Source organism: Oncorhynchus keta, chromosome 21, assembly GCF_023373465.1.
Source record: "Oncorhynchus keta strain PuntledgeMale-10-30-2019 chromosome 21, Oket_V2, whole genome shotgun sequence".
In the NCBI taxonomy this organism is placed as follows: Eukaryota; Metazoa; Chordata; class Actinopteri; order Salmoniformes; family Salmonidae; genus Oncorhynchus; species Oncorhynchus keta.
The window spans coordinates 30320637-30337809 of NC_068441.1; the positions used below are offsets into that span (position 1 = coordinate 30320637).

The 17173-nt window shown below is 41.9% G+C and overlaps 1 protein-coding gene across 2 annotated transcripts in view; it reads right to left on the reverse strand.

Moving 5' to 3' along the window:
* LOC118378216 (RNA-binding protein Musashi homolog 1) overlaps positions 1-9566 on the reverse strand; it is a 56731-nt gene extending 47165 nt beyond the window's left edge. The window contains exons 1-4 of one of the 2 annotated variants that reach the window (XM_052473686.1): positions 9408-9566; positions 8898-8938; positions 7977-8058; positions 7757-7841 (exon numbers count right to left, since the gene is read on the reverse strand). In XM_052473686.1, coding sequence (XP_052329646.1) covers positions 7757-7841; positions 7977-8058; positions 8898-8938; positions 9408-9469 — 270 coding nt within the window. In that variant the 5' untranslated portion in view covers positions 9470-9566. The remainder of the gene's footprint in view (positions 1-7756; positions 7842-7976; positions 8059-8897; positions 8939-9407) is intronic. The other variant, XM_052473685.1, reaches the window with a different exon arrangement.
* Positions 9567-17173: the final 7607 nt, after the last annotated feature.

Below are 17173 nucleotides of genomic sequence, written 5' to 3' on the forward strand. Positions count from 1 at the left end.
ACACATCAACACAGTAGAGCCCGGGGTCATCAAATGTCACCAAGCTCATCAGATATTCAAAGATCAGATTGAGAAACACACGCACGCACACACACACACAATTCTGACAATACAAGGCCTACTGTCACTAGGATCGACAAAGATATTGCCATGACACCCAACCCACACATCTGCTCCTGATTTCAAACCATTTCTGAAGTGTAAATACCGAGTCTGGGTACCTGTCTCTGTAACAGTCGACTCTTTGTGTCATATGCCAAAGATATGTACAAGGAGTGGAATGTAATAGCTGAACAGAGATGGCAACCAGGCTATAAAATACCAACAGGGTTACACAAAAAAACATTACCACCTCGAACAAGAAAACAACAAGATATAAATGGTGTGATCTATTTATAGGATAGTTAACGTAATAGTATTTGTATCTATCTTGAACAGGTGATTCATTTGGAGTGGTGGTCATATGAATACAACTCCACATCTTCACAAACATACTGTATATCTACCATGTTATGACAATGTGCTTACTGTATACACAAAACCCACTCATTTTACTGTAATTACTGTAGAATCTATAGCCTGTAGCCAGTGCATTTGCTTTGCAAAAAAAATATAAGAGGCATATTATCGCATCATAAACTGTTAGCTATATTGAAGAGGTGAATTGTAACTGAAAAACACGTTTTAGTTTAGTCAAAACTATGTAACTAAGGACCTGTAAAACTACTTCCTATTGCCGTGTGGCTCAGTTGGTAGAGCATGGTGCTTGCAATGACAGTGTTGTGGGTTCAATTCCCATGTGGGGGGCAGTATGACAAAGCATGTACTCACTACTACTGTATGTTGCTCTGGATAAGAACATCTGCTAAATGACAAAAATGTAAACACATTTGAAGTCGGAAGTTTACATACACTTATGTTGGAGTCATTAAAGCTCATTTTTCAACCACTCCACAAATTTCTTGTTAACAAACTATAGTTTTGGTAAGTCGGTTAGGACATCAACTTTGTGCATGAAACAAGTAATTTTTCCAACAATTGTTTCCAGACAGATTATTTAACTTATAATTCACTGTATCACAATTCCAGTGGGTCAGAAGTTTACATACACTAAGTTGACTGTGCCTTTAAACAGCTTGGGAAATTATGTAATGGCTTTAGAAGCTTCTGACAGGCTAATTGACATAATTTGACTCAATTGGAGGTGTACCTGTGGATGTATTTCAAGGCCTACCTTCAAACTCAGTGCCTCTTTGCTTGACATCATGGGAAAATCCAAAGAAATCAGCCAAGACCTCAGAAATAAATGTAGACCTCCACAAGTCTGGTTCATCCCTGGGAACAATTTCCAAACGCCCTGAAGGTACCACGTTCATCTGTACAAACAATAGTACTCAAGTGTAAACACCATGGGACCACAGAGCCGTCATACCGCTCAGGAAGGAGACACGTTCGGTCTCCTAGAGATGAACGTACTTTGGTGGGAAAAGTGCAAATCAATCCCAGAACAACAGCAAAGGACCCTGTGAAGATGCTGGAGGAAACAGGCACAAACGTATCTATATCCACAGTAAAACAAGTCCTATATCAACATAACCTGAAAGGCGCTCCAAAGCCGCCATAAAAAAGCCAGACTACGGTTTACAACTGCACATGGGGACAAATATCATACTTTTTGGAGAAATGTCCTCTGGTCTGATGAAACAAAAATAGAACTGTTTGGCCATAATGACCATCGTTACGTTTGGAGGAAAAAGGGGATGCGTGCAAGCCGATGTTGAAGCAACATCTCAAGACATCAGTCAGGAAGTTAAAGCTTGGTCGCAAATGGGTCTTCCAAATGGACAATGACCCAAAGCATACTTCCAAAGTTGTGGAAAATGGCTTAAGGACAACATAGTCAAGGTATTGGTGTGGCCATCACAAAGCCTCGACCTCATCCTATAGAAAATTTGTGAAAGCGTTAGCGAGCAATGAGGCCTACAATCCTGACTCAGTTACATCAGCTCTGTCAGGGGGAATGGGTCAACATTCACCCAACTTATTGTGGGAAGGTTGTGGAAGGCTACCTGAAATGTTTAAACAATTTAAAGGCAATGCTACCAAATACTAATCGAGTGTATGTACACTTCTGACGCACTGGGAATGTGATGAAAGAAATAAAAGCTGAAATAAATCATTCTTTCTATTACTTTGACATTTCACATTCTTAAAATAAAGAGGTGATCCTGACTGACCTAAGACAGGGAATGTTTACTAGGATTAAATGTCAGGAATTGTGAAAAACTAAGTTGAAATGTATTTGGCTAAGGTGTATGTAAACTTCCGAAGTCAACTGTATTGCTTTATGACATAGTGTCACGCCCTGGTCGAAGTATTTTGTGTTTATCTTTATGTATTGGGTCAGGCCAGGGTGTGGCATGGGGTTTTTGTATTGTGGTGTGTTTTGTCTTGGGGTTTTGGTTTGTATATATTGGGATTGTAGCTAGTGGGGTGATCTAGCAAAGTCTATGGCTGTCTGGAGTGGTTCTCAATCAGAGGCAGGTGTTTATCGTTGTCTCTGATTGGGAACCATATTTAGGCAGCCATATTCTTTGAGTTTGTCGTGGGTGATTGTCCTTAGTGTCCTTGTAACTGGCTAGTGTTAGTTTGCACCAGTTTAGGCTGTTTTTGTTATGTTTATTGTTTTGTAGTGTTTGTGTTTAGTGTTTTTTTTTTCATTAAACATGAATCGTAATCTACACGCTGCGTTTTGGTCCGACTCTCCTTCACCACACCTAGAAAACCGTTACACATAGTGGCTCATATCCTTTTGGTGGCAGCAGTACATGCTGCATTGATCATGAAGACAAAAGTCCCACTAGGCTGTTGAGTCACCATAATGTCCCCTGTGGATGTGAATGATTTTACCTAGGGCAACAGACCTGCTTCATGTAACCACACTTGCCTTCTATCCTCCCTCTCTCTTTCACCCTCCAGGGCCAGGCAGTGTGTGTTTGTGGTAATAGTAGTGTGTGCACATGTGAGAGTATGTATCGAGGGGTGGAGGATGGAGAAACACCCACACATCCATTGCTGACAAAGCTGTATGCAACACAAAGTCACACAGACACATACTCACACCTTGTATAGTCATTCAAATGTTGATATTAGCAGAAATCAATCTTTGTGTTGGCCATCAACAACAAAGTGTTTAGACACAAGCTTCACCAATGGTTATGCTACTGTGCGTGGCGTCACCAGTCGGCTTCAAACACTACAGTGATTTCCATAGAATTAGAATAAATAGAGCTGACATTTCCATTCAAGTAAACCAGTGTTGTGTTCGAGACCACCTAAAACCAGATCGATTGAAGACCAAGACCGGAATGTCTGGGGAGATAAATCTAGCTAGCTAAGTCAGCCATTGGCTAGGCCACCAGAAGCTAGATAGAAGGCATCTGCCATTCAACTGTATTAGGGCAACATTTTGGAGTGACAGTAGAATGAACAAATCACATTTTTACTTGTAATGGGTGGGACCGTTTTTCCAAAAATGTATGGAAACTTCTGCCTTCTCAAAGTCCAACAGGTCACTGTGCAATAGCGAGCAGTAGTTTTCCTACTGTCCAGCTTGCTATCTTCTGTTGTAGGCTAGTTTGCAGCAACTGCAACAGGTGTTATCAAAGAGGATATTGTTGCTAATTTGATAGATTCTATTCAAGAATGACTTTCAACAAGAAGTTAAGGTTCAACTGATCATCATTTGGTGAGTGGAACTGTGTTTTTATTGCAGCTCGATTCCTCTGGTTAGAAATTTCTTTTAAAATAACTTAAAAAATAACATTGCTGCATTTAGTGTAGTGGTGCCTGGAGAGATGGGTATACTCAAATTTTCCTAATCATTTCCCAAACGACCAGCCCAGTAATTTCACAAACGGCCTGTCTGTGTGAAAAATCCTATGTTTTTTTTTATTAGTTTTCCTATATATTTTAAAGATTTTCACTCTCTAAATCACACATTCTTTTTACAGAAAAACAAAATAAATGTGATGTTCTAAGTCCACAACAATGCTTAAACCACATCGGGAGACCCTTTTCGACGTCTGGGAAACATACAGATATATATTTTTTGGGGGGTGTGGTGGTATTGAGGAGTATTTTTGTAATAATAATGTGTTATTTTTCTGTTGTTGCTCAATCTTATTGGGTGGGCCAGGCTCCGCAGTGGGTGGGCCTGTGTCCACCCATGCCTACGCCCCTGGTGCAAACAGGGCATGTTGACTGAATTGCGCATCACAAATAGCCTACTAACCAAGACTTCGGGACCAACCTTTTTCAATACCTGGCTTGCATACCCTTTGTTGCCTAAGTGAGCATTTACTGGTAGATATCATACGTTGAAACTAGAGGTCGACCGACTATGATTTTTCAACGCCGATACCGATACACGATTATTGGAGGACCAAAAAAGCTGATACCGATTAATCAGACGATTTTTTAATTTGTAATAATGACAATTACAACAATACTGAAATAACACTTATTTTAATTTAATATAAAACATCAATGAAATCAATTTAGCCTCAAATAAATAATGAAACATGTTCAATTTGGTTTAAATAATGTAAAAACAAAGTGTTGGAGAAGAAAGTAATATGTGCCATGTAAAAATGTGTGCCATGTAAAATATGTGCCATGTAAAAAAGCTAACGTGTAAGTTCCTTGCTCAGAACATGAGAACATATGAAAGTTGGTGGTTCCTTTTAACATGAGACTTCAATATTCCAAGGTAAGAGATTTTAGTTAATATAGTATTTATAGGACTATTTCTCTCTATACCATTTGTATTTCATATACCTTTGACTATTGGATGTTCTTATAGGCACTATAGTATTGCCAGTGTAACAGTATAGCTTCCGTCCCCCTCCTCGCCCCCACCCGGGCTCGAACCAGGAACACATCGACAACAGCCACACTCGAAGCATCATTACCCATCGCTTCACAAAAGCCGCGGCCCTTGCAGCGCAAGGGAAATAACTACTCCAAATCTAAAAGCAAGTGATGTTTGAAACAATATTAGCGCACACCCAGCTAACTAGCTAGCCATTTCACATCGGTTACACCAGCCATTAGGCTGATAGGCTTGAAGTCATAAACAGCGCTGTGCTTGCGAAGAGCTGCTGGCAAAACGCACGGAAGTGCTGTTTGAATGAATGATTACGGGCCTGCTGCTGCTCAGTCAGACTGTTCTATCAAATCAGACTTAATTATAACATAATAACACACAGAAATACGGGCCTTTGGTCATTAATATGATTGAATCCGGAAACTATCATTTCGAAAACAAAACGTTTATTATTTCAGTGAAATACGGAACCATTCGGTATTTTATCTAACGGGTGGCATCCCTAAGTCTAAATATTCTTGTTACATTGCACAACCTTCAATGTATGTCATAATTACGTAAAATCCTGGCAAATTAGTTCGCAATGAGCCAGGTTGCATATACCCTGACTCTGCGTGCAATGAACGCAAGAGAAATTACACAATTTCACCTGGTTAATATTGCCTGCTAAACTGGATTAGTAGTTATAACTAGTGATTATGATAGATTGTTTTTTATAAGATAAGTTTAATGCTAGCTAGCAATTCACCTTGGCTTCTAATGCATTCGCGTAACAGGCAGGCTACTCGTGGAGTGCAATGGTTAGAGCGTTGGACTAGTTAACTGTGCGGTTGCAAGATTGGAACCCCCGAGCTGACAAAATGAAAATCTGCCGTTAACCCACAGTTCCTAGGCCGTCATTGAAAATAAGAATGTGCTCTCAACTGACTTGCCTGGTTAAATAAAGGTATAAAAAAAGTTATATAAAAAAATGTAATAATCGTAAATCGGCGCCCAAAAATACTGATTTCCGATTGTTATGAAAACTTGAAATCGCCCCTAATTAATCAGCCATTTCCGATTAATCGGTCGACCTCTAGTTGAAACGTCTTTCCTACCCTACCGACTACTGATGTCATTCTTCTGTGAGCTGCTCCATTCCAAAACCAGTTGAGCACTACACGCTCTTGTTGCCTGCAGATGATATTCTGCTAAAACTAGGCTGTGTGCAGTACGCAGGTGAATAGATTTCACGTGCTTTGTGCATTATTTATCTATTGTACTACATCATTGATATACCTACACTATACGTATCAAAGTAGTATACCTACAATACTACATTTGATAAGCATCAGTGGGGAATAAGAAGTGAGTCTATGCAATGCCCACTATGCCTCTGGCCCTTTGTGTTTTACAAAAAGTACACTCTCCTACATGAGTGCGCTGGTATTACCGTTGCTGTCCTTTCAGCATCATGAACCTGCCACACACTGAATGTCCAATAGGTCCGCCACTGAGCAAACATGTCGATACTAGATATAAAGACAGACAGTATTAATGTTTCAAGAAAGGAGTGTATATATTTGGCCTGGCAAAGTAGTTTTATGCGCTGACTGAATGAAAGCTGATAATGATGAGCTTTGTACTCCGCTGGTCTCGGGAAGAAATTGCAAGTCCTCACTGTCCGAAACCGAGTCAAGGCCGAGTACAAATGTATTGGACAATGAGACAAGACTAAGACAAGACCGGTCTCGAGTACTACAACACTGAAGTCAACATAGCCCAGGGGTTCCCAAACTGTTTTGGCCCGCGACCCCATTTTGATATTTAAAATAAATTGCGACCCCACCATGTAAAAAGGTGATGTAATCAACGGCCAATGTTAATTTTTTAAATTGGGGCTATGAAAAGAACATAATCATTATTGATGTTATTTCCCCCCAGTCTGATGTATTTGCTGGTCTTGTCCACTCTGCTCTAATGAGTCCTGCGGTGGCTTGTGGACATTGTAGAGGGAAACAGAAGACATGTACGTGTTTCTGAGAGTCTTATCTTTCAGTGATGGGGTCATAATATTTTGTAGCTTAAACCATTCAAAACAGAGACACATTTATTGGAAGGAAACAGGAACTGCTGTTTATTACATGGGAATCTAGCAGTTACCAGAGGTTACTGAAGTAAACGTGGTTCCTTGAACTAGGGGTCTGCGTTTCTCCTGCAACCCCATATTCAAATCAGGCAACCCCACATGGGGTAGCAGGCCCTAGTTTGGGAAATGCTGACATATTGGCCCAGCGTAGTACAGGTTAGGGTTTGGCCGGGGTAGGCCTTCATTGAAAATAACAATTTGTTCTTAACTGACTTGCCTAGTTAACGAAATAAAAAATAATAAAAAGGACTGAACTCAAGACCTAGTTGACAACAATAGACCGCTGCAAGTTTTTGTAGGCTTGACTTAATCTAAACAGTTCTCTGATTTTGGTTAAACATAATTGAAGAGTTTTACGAACTCACAGTGAGTCGCACCCCAACTTATGTTTCACAGCCCTAACATTTTTTTTTGTCTAAAACGCTACTTTCTTTTTGGTGTGAGAGCTCAAGCCTCCTCCTCCCTGTCTCAGTCCCCAGGTAACCATGGCGATGAACAGCAAGAAATAACCTTTCTTGTTGGCTGCCCTAAACCAGGATTTGGTTGTAGGGGAGGAGGGAGGCTCCCATAGTATCTCCCAAACTTTTCTACCAGGGCCTACCTTTTCATTACATGGTATACAACAGTATGGTATATATTATGTCATCCATATTAAATACATAGATGCATGTAGGCCTAATAATAAATGTACTGTTCTAAAATCAGACTAAATAAATACAAGGATGCCAGCATAAACTTACTGTTTTAGAATCCAGCTCATGTCTGTTTTGCGCCAAAACTTTATCCACACCAGCTTGGTCTATGTATGTGACAAACCCGAATCCCCTGAAGAAAAAAACAATGCCTTTGAATTATAACTGGCTGACACAACAAAACACAACCTATCGCCCCGGCTATAAAGAAAATAAACCAATGAGCGCGCGCCTATGATAGGACGGTGAGGTGCACACGCCTCCTTACCTTGATCTCTTCGTAACTGGATCTCGCATCACCATACACTCCTTCACCTCGCCGAATTTACAGAAGTATTCATTCAAACCCTCTGTAAAAAAATATATATGAAAGGATGGTAAAACAGCGTTCCAAAGAAGAAATCTGATTTAAATGTAGGCAATAATAGGGTATTTAAGACGACAGACAACGGCATCTGAGCAAGACCACGTTGTTGTTTGTCTGTCGAAACGTCATTCATTGAAAGTAGGATAAGGGTAGATAGACTATTCAACTCATGGCTGTCTGGGTTGATAGCCCATGTTATAATATGTTGATACAACCATAGTTACTTCACAATTGATATAACGTAGGGTATACAAATAAGCCGATTTGACTATAGACTATACTTTTATAATCAACCAATAGGCAACACAGTTTACAAACTATGAGCTTTTGAAGAACACTGTATTATATTGAACGAATGGCCTCAATGATGCTGTAATAAGCGAAACAACGCAATATCACAAACAAAAGCACGCTCAAAGCTGCAAAGGCACGATGTTCTCACCTGATTCAATCAGATATCAAAATAAAAAAACGTGTTCCATATGGTAACCAACCGCCCAAATAACATAAAATACTTGTAAACATTAAAATACTAGTCCAAATGTACAATGTTAATCCTATATCGTCTCCGCTGTTTCAGTCTGCAGTCCAAATCCTGCGCTACATACTGGTCCTCGTTGAATGAAAGCTTTGATTTCGGCAGGATAGGCTATAAACTATGAACTGCTTTACAAACTTCCGAGAGCTTCACATAGCCCACTCAACAACGTAAAGAATTGTTCAACACATAGTACATACAACGGGTAATAACACAAGCCTAAATATATCAAAGCATTCTATTTGCATCCAGGGACTTTAAAAGTCGCTCGCGGGACAGCTCACCTTGTGTTGTCTGCCAACTGAGACCCCCGATGAACATTTTGCTGAATGGGAGAGATAAAGGCGAGAGTAAGAACAACATATTACCGTAAAATAGACACTAAAACCAAACTGCAATTCATAGATTTATATACACACTAACTGAAATAAAGTAAAGGGGGGAAATCGGCCATGTTGTGAAGGCACGAGTGGTCAAGTCGGGCCAGTAAAATGCTTACGAGAAAATACTGTAATCAAGTGCTCTCCAAATGGAAATAAAAAGTTGTTACAATAGTTATCTCCTCACTCAAAAGAAAAAAGAGAATAGGTATTGGGTCCTGCCCGGTTGAGCGGCACTGATACACGGTTGAGCGGACCACATTGGAGAGCACAGCACATCAGAACAAGCATGCCTGCCTGTCTTTTGTCTCCGCGCTCCGGTCGGCTCCACACAAACCAAACTCCACTATTATCTCTCATACATAGGGAAGCAAGCAAGGCCAAGACGCTGGAGAGACGGCGCCGGAGAATTACCAAGGGTCGTGGGGGGAGTTGTCCACCGAGGACAGGCTGCTTTGGCTCCCTTCCGTATCCATTCCGTTCCTCTGTTCTCGACTATGAGGTGAGGAAAGGCAGTGAGTAGCAGACTCAGGGTGGCGGAGGGGTGTGGGGGTGGTTTGTCTAGAGGAGGAGGGACGAGCGAGCGTGGCGCCCGCACACGCACGCTGACACACACACACACACACACACACACACACACACACACACACACACACACACACACACACAAACAAGCAGGCTCCGCCTCTCTCTCGCTTTTCCGTGCTCGCGATTCCCTCCCCTCACCACACGGTCTTGTTGGTTTGGCGCTCTCTTGAAACGTTTCCCCGCCGAAGGATAATGATGTGCATAGTGGAAGTTTTGAGGAAGTCTATTCTATGCGAATAAATTATTAGTACACAGTATATGCCTAGTAAAATAAGGCCTCCAGCTTTTAAGTAAGTATAAAGTACACTCTGTGACTAAATCTGAGTGTAGGGGGGGATGTAGTGAAATGTGGAAGGCGTCTTCTAATGCATCAGAGAGGATGGAGTGGCGTCAAGACACTTTTATGGATTTGATATGGGGTACACCCGAGGGATTCACGACAACTGCACTATGCCTTGCAGACACAGATACATGATTTTTACACTATCACGTTGACCATAACCACACTGTTGATTTACTATTTTTACACTGCTGGCACATATATTTTATTTCACCGTTCCAGCAATTTATGGATGCATAACTAGGACAGCGTAGCTTTTATTGGCCCAACTCAGTACACCCCCTTAGACATCCTCCTTGCAGAGACCCATCCAGGTTGTGCCACCAATCTGACTGACTGGGTTCAAACCATCAACCTGTGTCTCTTGCACGCCACAAAACTGTGTTAACCTGCTGAGCTAAAGCCTATAGTAGGCATTCTCTCTAGGAACTGCTCTGCTCACGGGGTGCCAGAGGCCTGATATGTAAGCTACACAGTACCCTCCCTGCCTCTGCTCATTTTGAACAGTTTTAACTGTACTGTACATGCCTGTTCTTAGTCGCAGCAGGTTGCTGTGGCTCTCTGTCTCTTTACAAATGGCTGAGGTTTTAAGTCTCCCTGGATATGTCTCAAATGGTCCTCTATTCCATAGTGTACTAGATTTGACCAGATCCCATATGGCTATGTTAAAAAGTTGTGCACTGTGTAGGGAATAGGGTGACATTTGGGACAAAAGTCCTTATGCCCCCACACTGCATGCCCATGTGACCACCCATGTGACTGCCTTAACCAACTAAGTGGCAGATTAACAGCTTTTCCCCTAAGTAGGCTACCCTCTTCACTGGGCCAAGAAAGTCACCTGAGGGCTTTAAATGCATTGGTGGGACTGCTCCTGTCCTATGGTACAGTGAGGTGCATGTACTACCCTACAAGCTATGTGTATATTAGCTGAACTGTCAAAGTGTACTTGTCAAAACTGCAGTTTGTTTACTGCTATTTACTGTGCAGATTTGAAAGGTGCACATTGAGCTATAGCCTACATAATATGTGCATTACAGAGAAATGGGCAACATCTAATGCATCGAAACACTGAATGAGTGACAGAGAGAGAGAACGAGAGAAAGAGAGAAAGAAAGAGAAAGGACAGAGAGAGAGAGAAAGGGGGCTCCAACAACTAAAAACTCTAGACCAGACTCTCATTTTCCACACATAAACGTGTGTTTACAATACCTCCAATGCATCAAACTGCACTTAATACACACACACAATAATGAGTGGTGGCTGTTTATGTGCAGCCTCACGAGACGTGCTGTCAGGCGTATGTGTGTCAAACGGTTGTGAGGGCTGGTGTTGGGGGTTGGCGCGGTGGGGCCTGGCGGGAGGAGAGGTGGACCATGGAGAGAGAACAGTATGTAGGACAGAGCCTAGCTAGAGCCCTGACTGACTGACTGGAGCAGTGGGCGTGATACATTTCTGCATGCATGATCAATGGGGCTGAATAAAGAGAGATAGAGGGAGCGAGAGAGAGGTAGTGAGAGGGGGAGGGGAAGGAATGAGTTGTGAAAGTGATAGGAAAACGAGCAAAAGGAGAAAGGTAGGGAACATTTTTGCAAAAGAAAGTGATGGGACTAGGTGCTAGATATGATATGATGGAGAGAGGGAGACACTTGGAAATATATTAGTATACTGTATATGAATGAGTAAATGGGAATGAGTAAAAATGGGCTAAAAAAGAGAGAAGGCAAACAGAAGATGCTTATAAGAATAGTAGAGAGAAAGGTTAAGACTTAAAGTATGTAACGTATGCCATATCCAACCTTTGTCCACTTGCTTTGAAGCTCTTCAGCAACACTTGAATGAACAAGAATGGGATGGGATGCACGCATGCACACCTGTGTGTTATAACACTTGATTAACCCATTTTCCTTTAGAAATTACTGTAGTTTTTCTCAGTTATTTGAGCAATATTATATTTATTAATGTCAGCTTCAGTCATTCAACTTTTCAACCTCTACACGACATGCATTTTTGTCCTCAAGAGACCTGTAACAGATTAGTTATGTTTGATTCAGTAATTTGGACAAATATATGGTTATGGTTTCTTCATACTCTGGTTTGTTAATTAACCTCACCAAACCAAAATGGCTTCAGCTTCTCTCTCTCTCTCTCTCTCTCTCTCTCTCTCTCTCTCTCTCCACCAACTCCAAACACAGTGATAGTTTGTCCAATCTGACTCTCCTCTATATTTGTTTCCTTGATCACAACAGACCCAGCGTGGGAAGCATATTGTTCAACCATGACCTTTGACCCTTTATGTCCTAGGACCTGCTCAGAGAGACCCTGAAGGGAATTTGGGATTGCTACTGCAATCCCAAAAATCACTGGGATTGTTAGTGGCTAGGCTGTAGGTTTCACAAGTTCTATGGCTTTGTGTACGTTCTCAATACATAAATGCTGTGCAGGCCAACACAGACTCCGAGATCATTTTGTCATATTGTAAGCAAATTCGGGGCAAGCCTTCATAGAATCTGGCACCTCTGCCATGTAAATGAACAGTGGCAGGGAAATGGAAATTACTGCTGAGTGAGAGATTTCCCTCACAAATCACTTGCCCAATGCCACTGCGTTGTAGGTTCATGGCACGCCAGGAAGCCTTTGCCTTGGGTATCGGGGAGGAAGCCAATAGACCAAAAGGACACCAAGAGGAAAGAAGTAATTCACTTTAATTGAGGTATTTATTCAACTGGCAGGTGGCAAGAGGAGCAAGCACACCTGTGCTGCTAGGACAGAGCTCCACCTCTGTTCTCCTGGTATGACAATCCTTCCATCCCCAGGGAAGGGTTTAGCGAGGGAATGAGACAAAGGGAGGAGAGAAAGAGAGAAAGGGTGAAATGTAGAGGAATGCTTCAGACAGATTCAACACAATGGTAGACGTTTAGCTGGTATTAATTCATTTTGATGCATCTTTAATCTCATAAGCACAATACATATACTATCAAATGATTGATAGTATATGGAAGCAAGGAAAAGCAAAGGGGGAGAAAGGAAAGGGGTGAGGGAAAAAAGGGTTTATTTACACATTATTTTACTCAGACAACTGGGTGACTATTTTAGGTGTTTCAAAATAAGAAACTGGGAGTGACACATACACACAACACAGTCACAACAGAGGCTACGATTTAGCACAGGCCTAACACTTACGGACAGCTTGTCAATACAAAGTTACCACAAAGACCATGCCTACGGGAAACACGGCACCATTAGGGAAACTTTATATCCATCGTTGTCTTATTGCATTATAGTCTCTCCCAACTAACTAATTCACTGATCATGTCATTTCTAGACATTGACCAAACTCCTTTTGCACTATTAGCTGCCCTTTGAGTATTTTACACATGCGCTATAACGTTACAATTGCTATCTTTGGAAAGGAAGGTTACATTGATAGATGGTGTTTTCTTGTTGAAAATCTCTAGCTTTGAGGGTTGTGTGGTTCATGGTAACTTTCAGGCTTGGGCATGCATTCACTTTTAAAGTAGTAGTACCATGGTTGTACAAACATTATACATCAGCGCAATTAACGTTGGATAACCTGTAACGGTCTTCTTCCTCCTCTGACGAGAAGTAGTAGGAAGGATCGGAGGACCAATGCGCAGCGTGGTAAGTGTCCATCTTTTTATTAAAGTAAATGAACACTGAACAAAAACAATAACGTGAACGAACGAAACCGAAACAGTTCTGTCTGGTGCAGATACCAACACTCAACAGAAAACAAACACCCACAACTCAAGGGTGAAAACAGGCTGCCTAAGTATGGTTCTCAATCAGGGACAACGACTGACAGCTGCCTCCGATTGAGAACCATACCAGGCCAAACACAGAAACACCAAATCATAGAAAAACGAACATAGACAACCCACCCAACTCACGCCCTGACCATACCAAAACAAAGACATAACAAAAGAACTAAGGTCAGAACGTGACATAACCATTGCATAAGTGCAGAAAATGACAGTTTTCTAGACACCATAGTAACCGTGTAGACGCCCATCATTACATATTTAACATAACCATAATGTCTTTGGCCATTGAAGATGGTCAATGTGAGATCTATATTCAAATATTGTGGTCATGACCAATGTGACAGATCAACCACCAAATAACGTTAATAGTCTGTCAGATCAGAAACTCCCCCATAGGGACCTTTGGGGGAAGGACTTTGCCCAGCGGAAAAATCTACAGCTCTCATTTACAAAGCACCTCTACCAAAGACACACACACACACACATGCACAAGTGAAGTCAGAATATGGCCCTGTACTCTTTTAATCCTTCCCCTCCCCACTCCCCCTACTTCCATCCACAGGGCCTATCAACGCCATACCTCCCTGCTATTTATAGGATACGACTGTCCCCTCATTCGCTCCCCCCTGCCAAAGCACAGACATGGGGGTGCATTTCAATAATCAACAGTGACCTCCTCTCCTTCATCTGCACTGATCCCAACCAGAAGGGAGGGGTGAAAGAAATGGCAGATGCCAGTCAACGACCCCTATATGGTTCTTGATTCATTGGGAAGGGGCAGATTGAACCATCTGATTCAGAAGCCTATAGTTTGATAGTGTCCTGATTTGCTGTTTGATTGATTGATTTTCTGTGTGTATGTACTGTATGTATGTGTCTGTGTGTCTGTGTGAGTGGGAGAGAGATGGGAGAGAGGTAACTCATGCTGTAATTGGTGTGTATTCCAACATGTAGCATGAGCTTGTATATTTACATTTACATTTTACATTTAAGTCATTTAGCAGACGCTCTTATCCAGAGCGACTTACAAATTGGTGCATTCACCTTATGACATCCAGTAGAACAGCCACTTTACAATAGTGCATCTAAACCTTTTAAGGGGGGTGAGAAGGATTACTTATCCTATCCTAGGTATTCCTTAAAGAGGTGGGGTTTCAGGTGTCTCCGGAAGGTGGTGATTGACTCCGCTGTCCTGGCGTCGTGAGGGAGTGTGTTCCACCATTGGGGAGTCAGAGCAGCGAACAGTTTTGACTGGGCTGAGAGGGAACTGTACTTCCTCAGTGGTAGGGAGGCGAGCAGGCCAGAGGTGGATGAACGCAGTGCCCTTGTTTGGGTGTAGGGCCTGATCAGAGCCTGGAGGTACTGAGGTGCTGTTCCCCTCACAGCTCCGTAGGCAAGCACCATGGTCTTGTAGCGGATGCGAGCTTCAACTGGAAGCCAGTGGAGAGAGCGGAGGAGCGGGGTGACGTGAGAGAACTTGGGAAGGTTGAACACCAGACGGGCTGCGGCGTTCTGGATGAGTTGTAGGGGTTTAATGGCACAGGCAGGGAGCCCAGCCAACAGCGAGTTGCAGTAATCCAGACAGGAGATGACAAGTGCCTGGATTAGGACCTGCGCCGCTTCCTGTGTGAGGCAGGGTCGTACTCTGCGGATGTTGTAGAGCATGAACCTACAGGAACGGGCCACCGCCTTGATGTTAGTTGAGAACGACAGGGTGTTGTCCAGGATCACGCCAAGGTTCTTAGCGCTCTGGGAGGAGGACACAATGGAGTTGTCAACCGTGATGGCGAGATCATGGAACGGGCAGTCCTTCCCCGGGAGGAAGAGCAGCTCCGTCTTGCCGAGGTTCAGCTTGAGGTTACATCTAACCCTCTCACCTTTCACCATGGTAATGTGGCCAAGTGGCCCTCAGGCAAAGCCTTTTGTGTGACCTCACCAGTAAGGAAATATCAAGATGACAAAATCAGCAGGAGCAGAAACTCACTGAAGATTTGCAGAAACTCTTCAGCAGTTTAGATTTTGGCCAGTCATTTAGCAAAATTCAATGTAATATCGGTATCACATTTCAGTATTGAAAGGAGCAGGTCGGCTGGAGGGGCCTTCTCGTGGACCGAACTGGAAGTGCAACATGAAGGTAAACGTCAAACAGACATAACAAATGTTTGACACTTCACATAATATAGTTAACTTAAAACCATTTAACAGAGTGACAGGAGAGAGAACGAAAATGAGAGAGCGGCAGGGTAGGGAGACAGGGAGGTACAGTGTTGCTGAGGCTCCATTGTGGGGCTTTTGTGAGGCTCAGATTGTCTTCTTCTCTGGGAAAGTGGAAACTCAACACCTCTCCCCGGAGTTCTGGTTACCAGGTGAGAGAGGAAGCAAGAATGGAAAAACAGAGCCCAAGCGAGAGAGAGGAGGAGGGAGGCGGGGCGGAGAAGTGTGGAGAGAGGAATAGGCGATGAGGGAAGAAAAAGAGAATGAGATTTGGACATGAGTTGAAGAGAGGTGGAAAGAGAGAGAAACTGAGAAAGGGGGAGATGTAGAGCTGTACATACAGATAAGAAAATAGAGAGGGAGAAAGAGGTAGATTTTTCTCACAGGATTAATTAACACAGCTGGGGGTAAGTAAGTGTTCACTGTAAATCACTGAATAGACTACACCATTTTGTATTAAAAAAGTGTCATTCTACAAAACGTTCTGTCTATCAGATCTAATAATACACTACGTCTAAATCAAATTTCTACAACCTTACATTTGGGGTTATCATAGGGTTGTGATAGGGTAAGCAGTGGTGGAAAAGTACTAAATTGTCATTTGTCAAAATTCCTTAATAGAAATGACTCAAGTAAAAGTGTCACCCAGTAAAATACTACTTGAGTAAATATCTAAAAGTATCTGGTTTAAAATGTACTTAAGTACAGTGGTGGGAAAAGTATTCAACGGTCATACTTGAGTAAAAGTTCAAAGTTGAAGTAAATGCTATACATCAAATTCCTTATATTAAGCAAACCAGTTGACACAATTTTCTTGTTTTTGATTTATTTACAAATAGCCAGGGACACACTCCAAAACTCAGACATAATTTACATAATTGCTGTACTGCCTGAGCATTCGAAATGTAACGAGTACTTTGGGTCAAGGAAATTGTATGGGAGTAAAAAGCACATATTTTCTTTACTAATGTAGTGGAGTAAAAGTAAAATGTGTCAAAAATATAAATAATAAAGTACAGATACCCCTCAAAAAACTACAAGGAAAACTCCACCCAAAAACAATATTTTGGTATTTCTTTCATTAGTCCATTATTTATATAGTCAGTTTATATGTCAGCAATCAGGTTATCAAGATATATAACTTTCAAAATACAGAAATTACAACCAGTATGATTATTTTTGCATCACATGACACTACGTTTTGCATGATATGATAAATGCATCATACCAGCTATATTTCTGTACTTTGAAAGTGA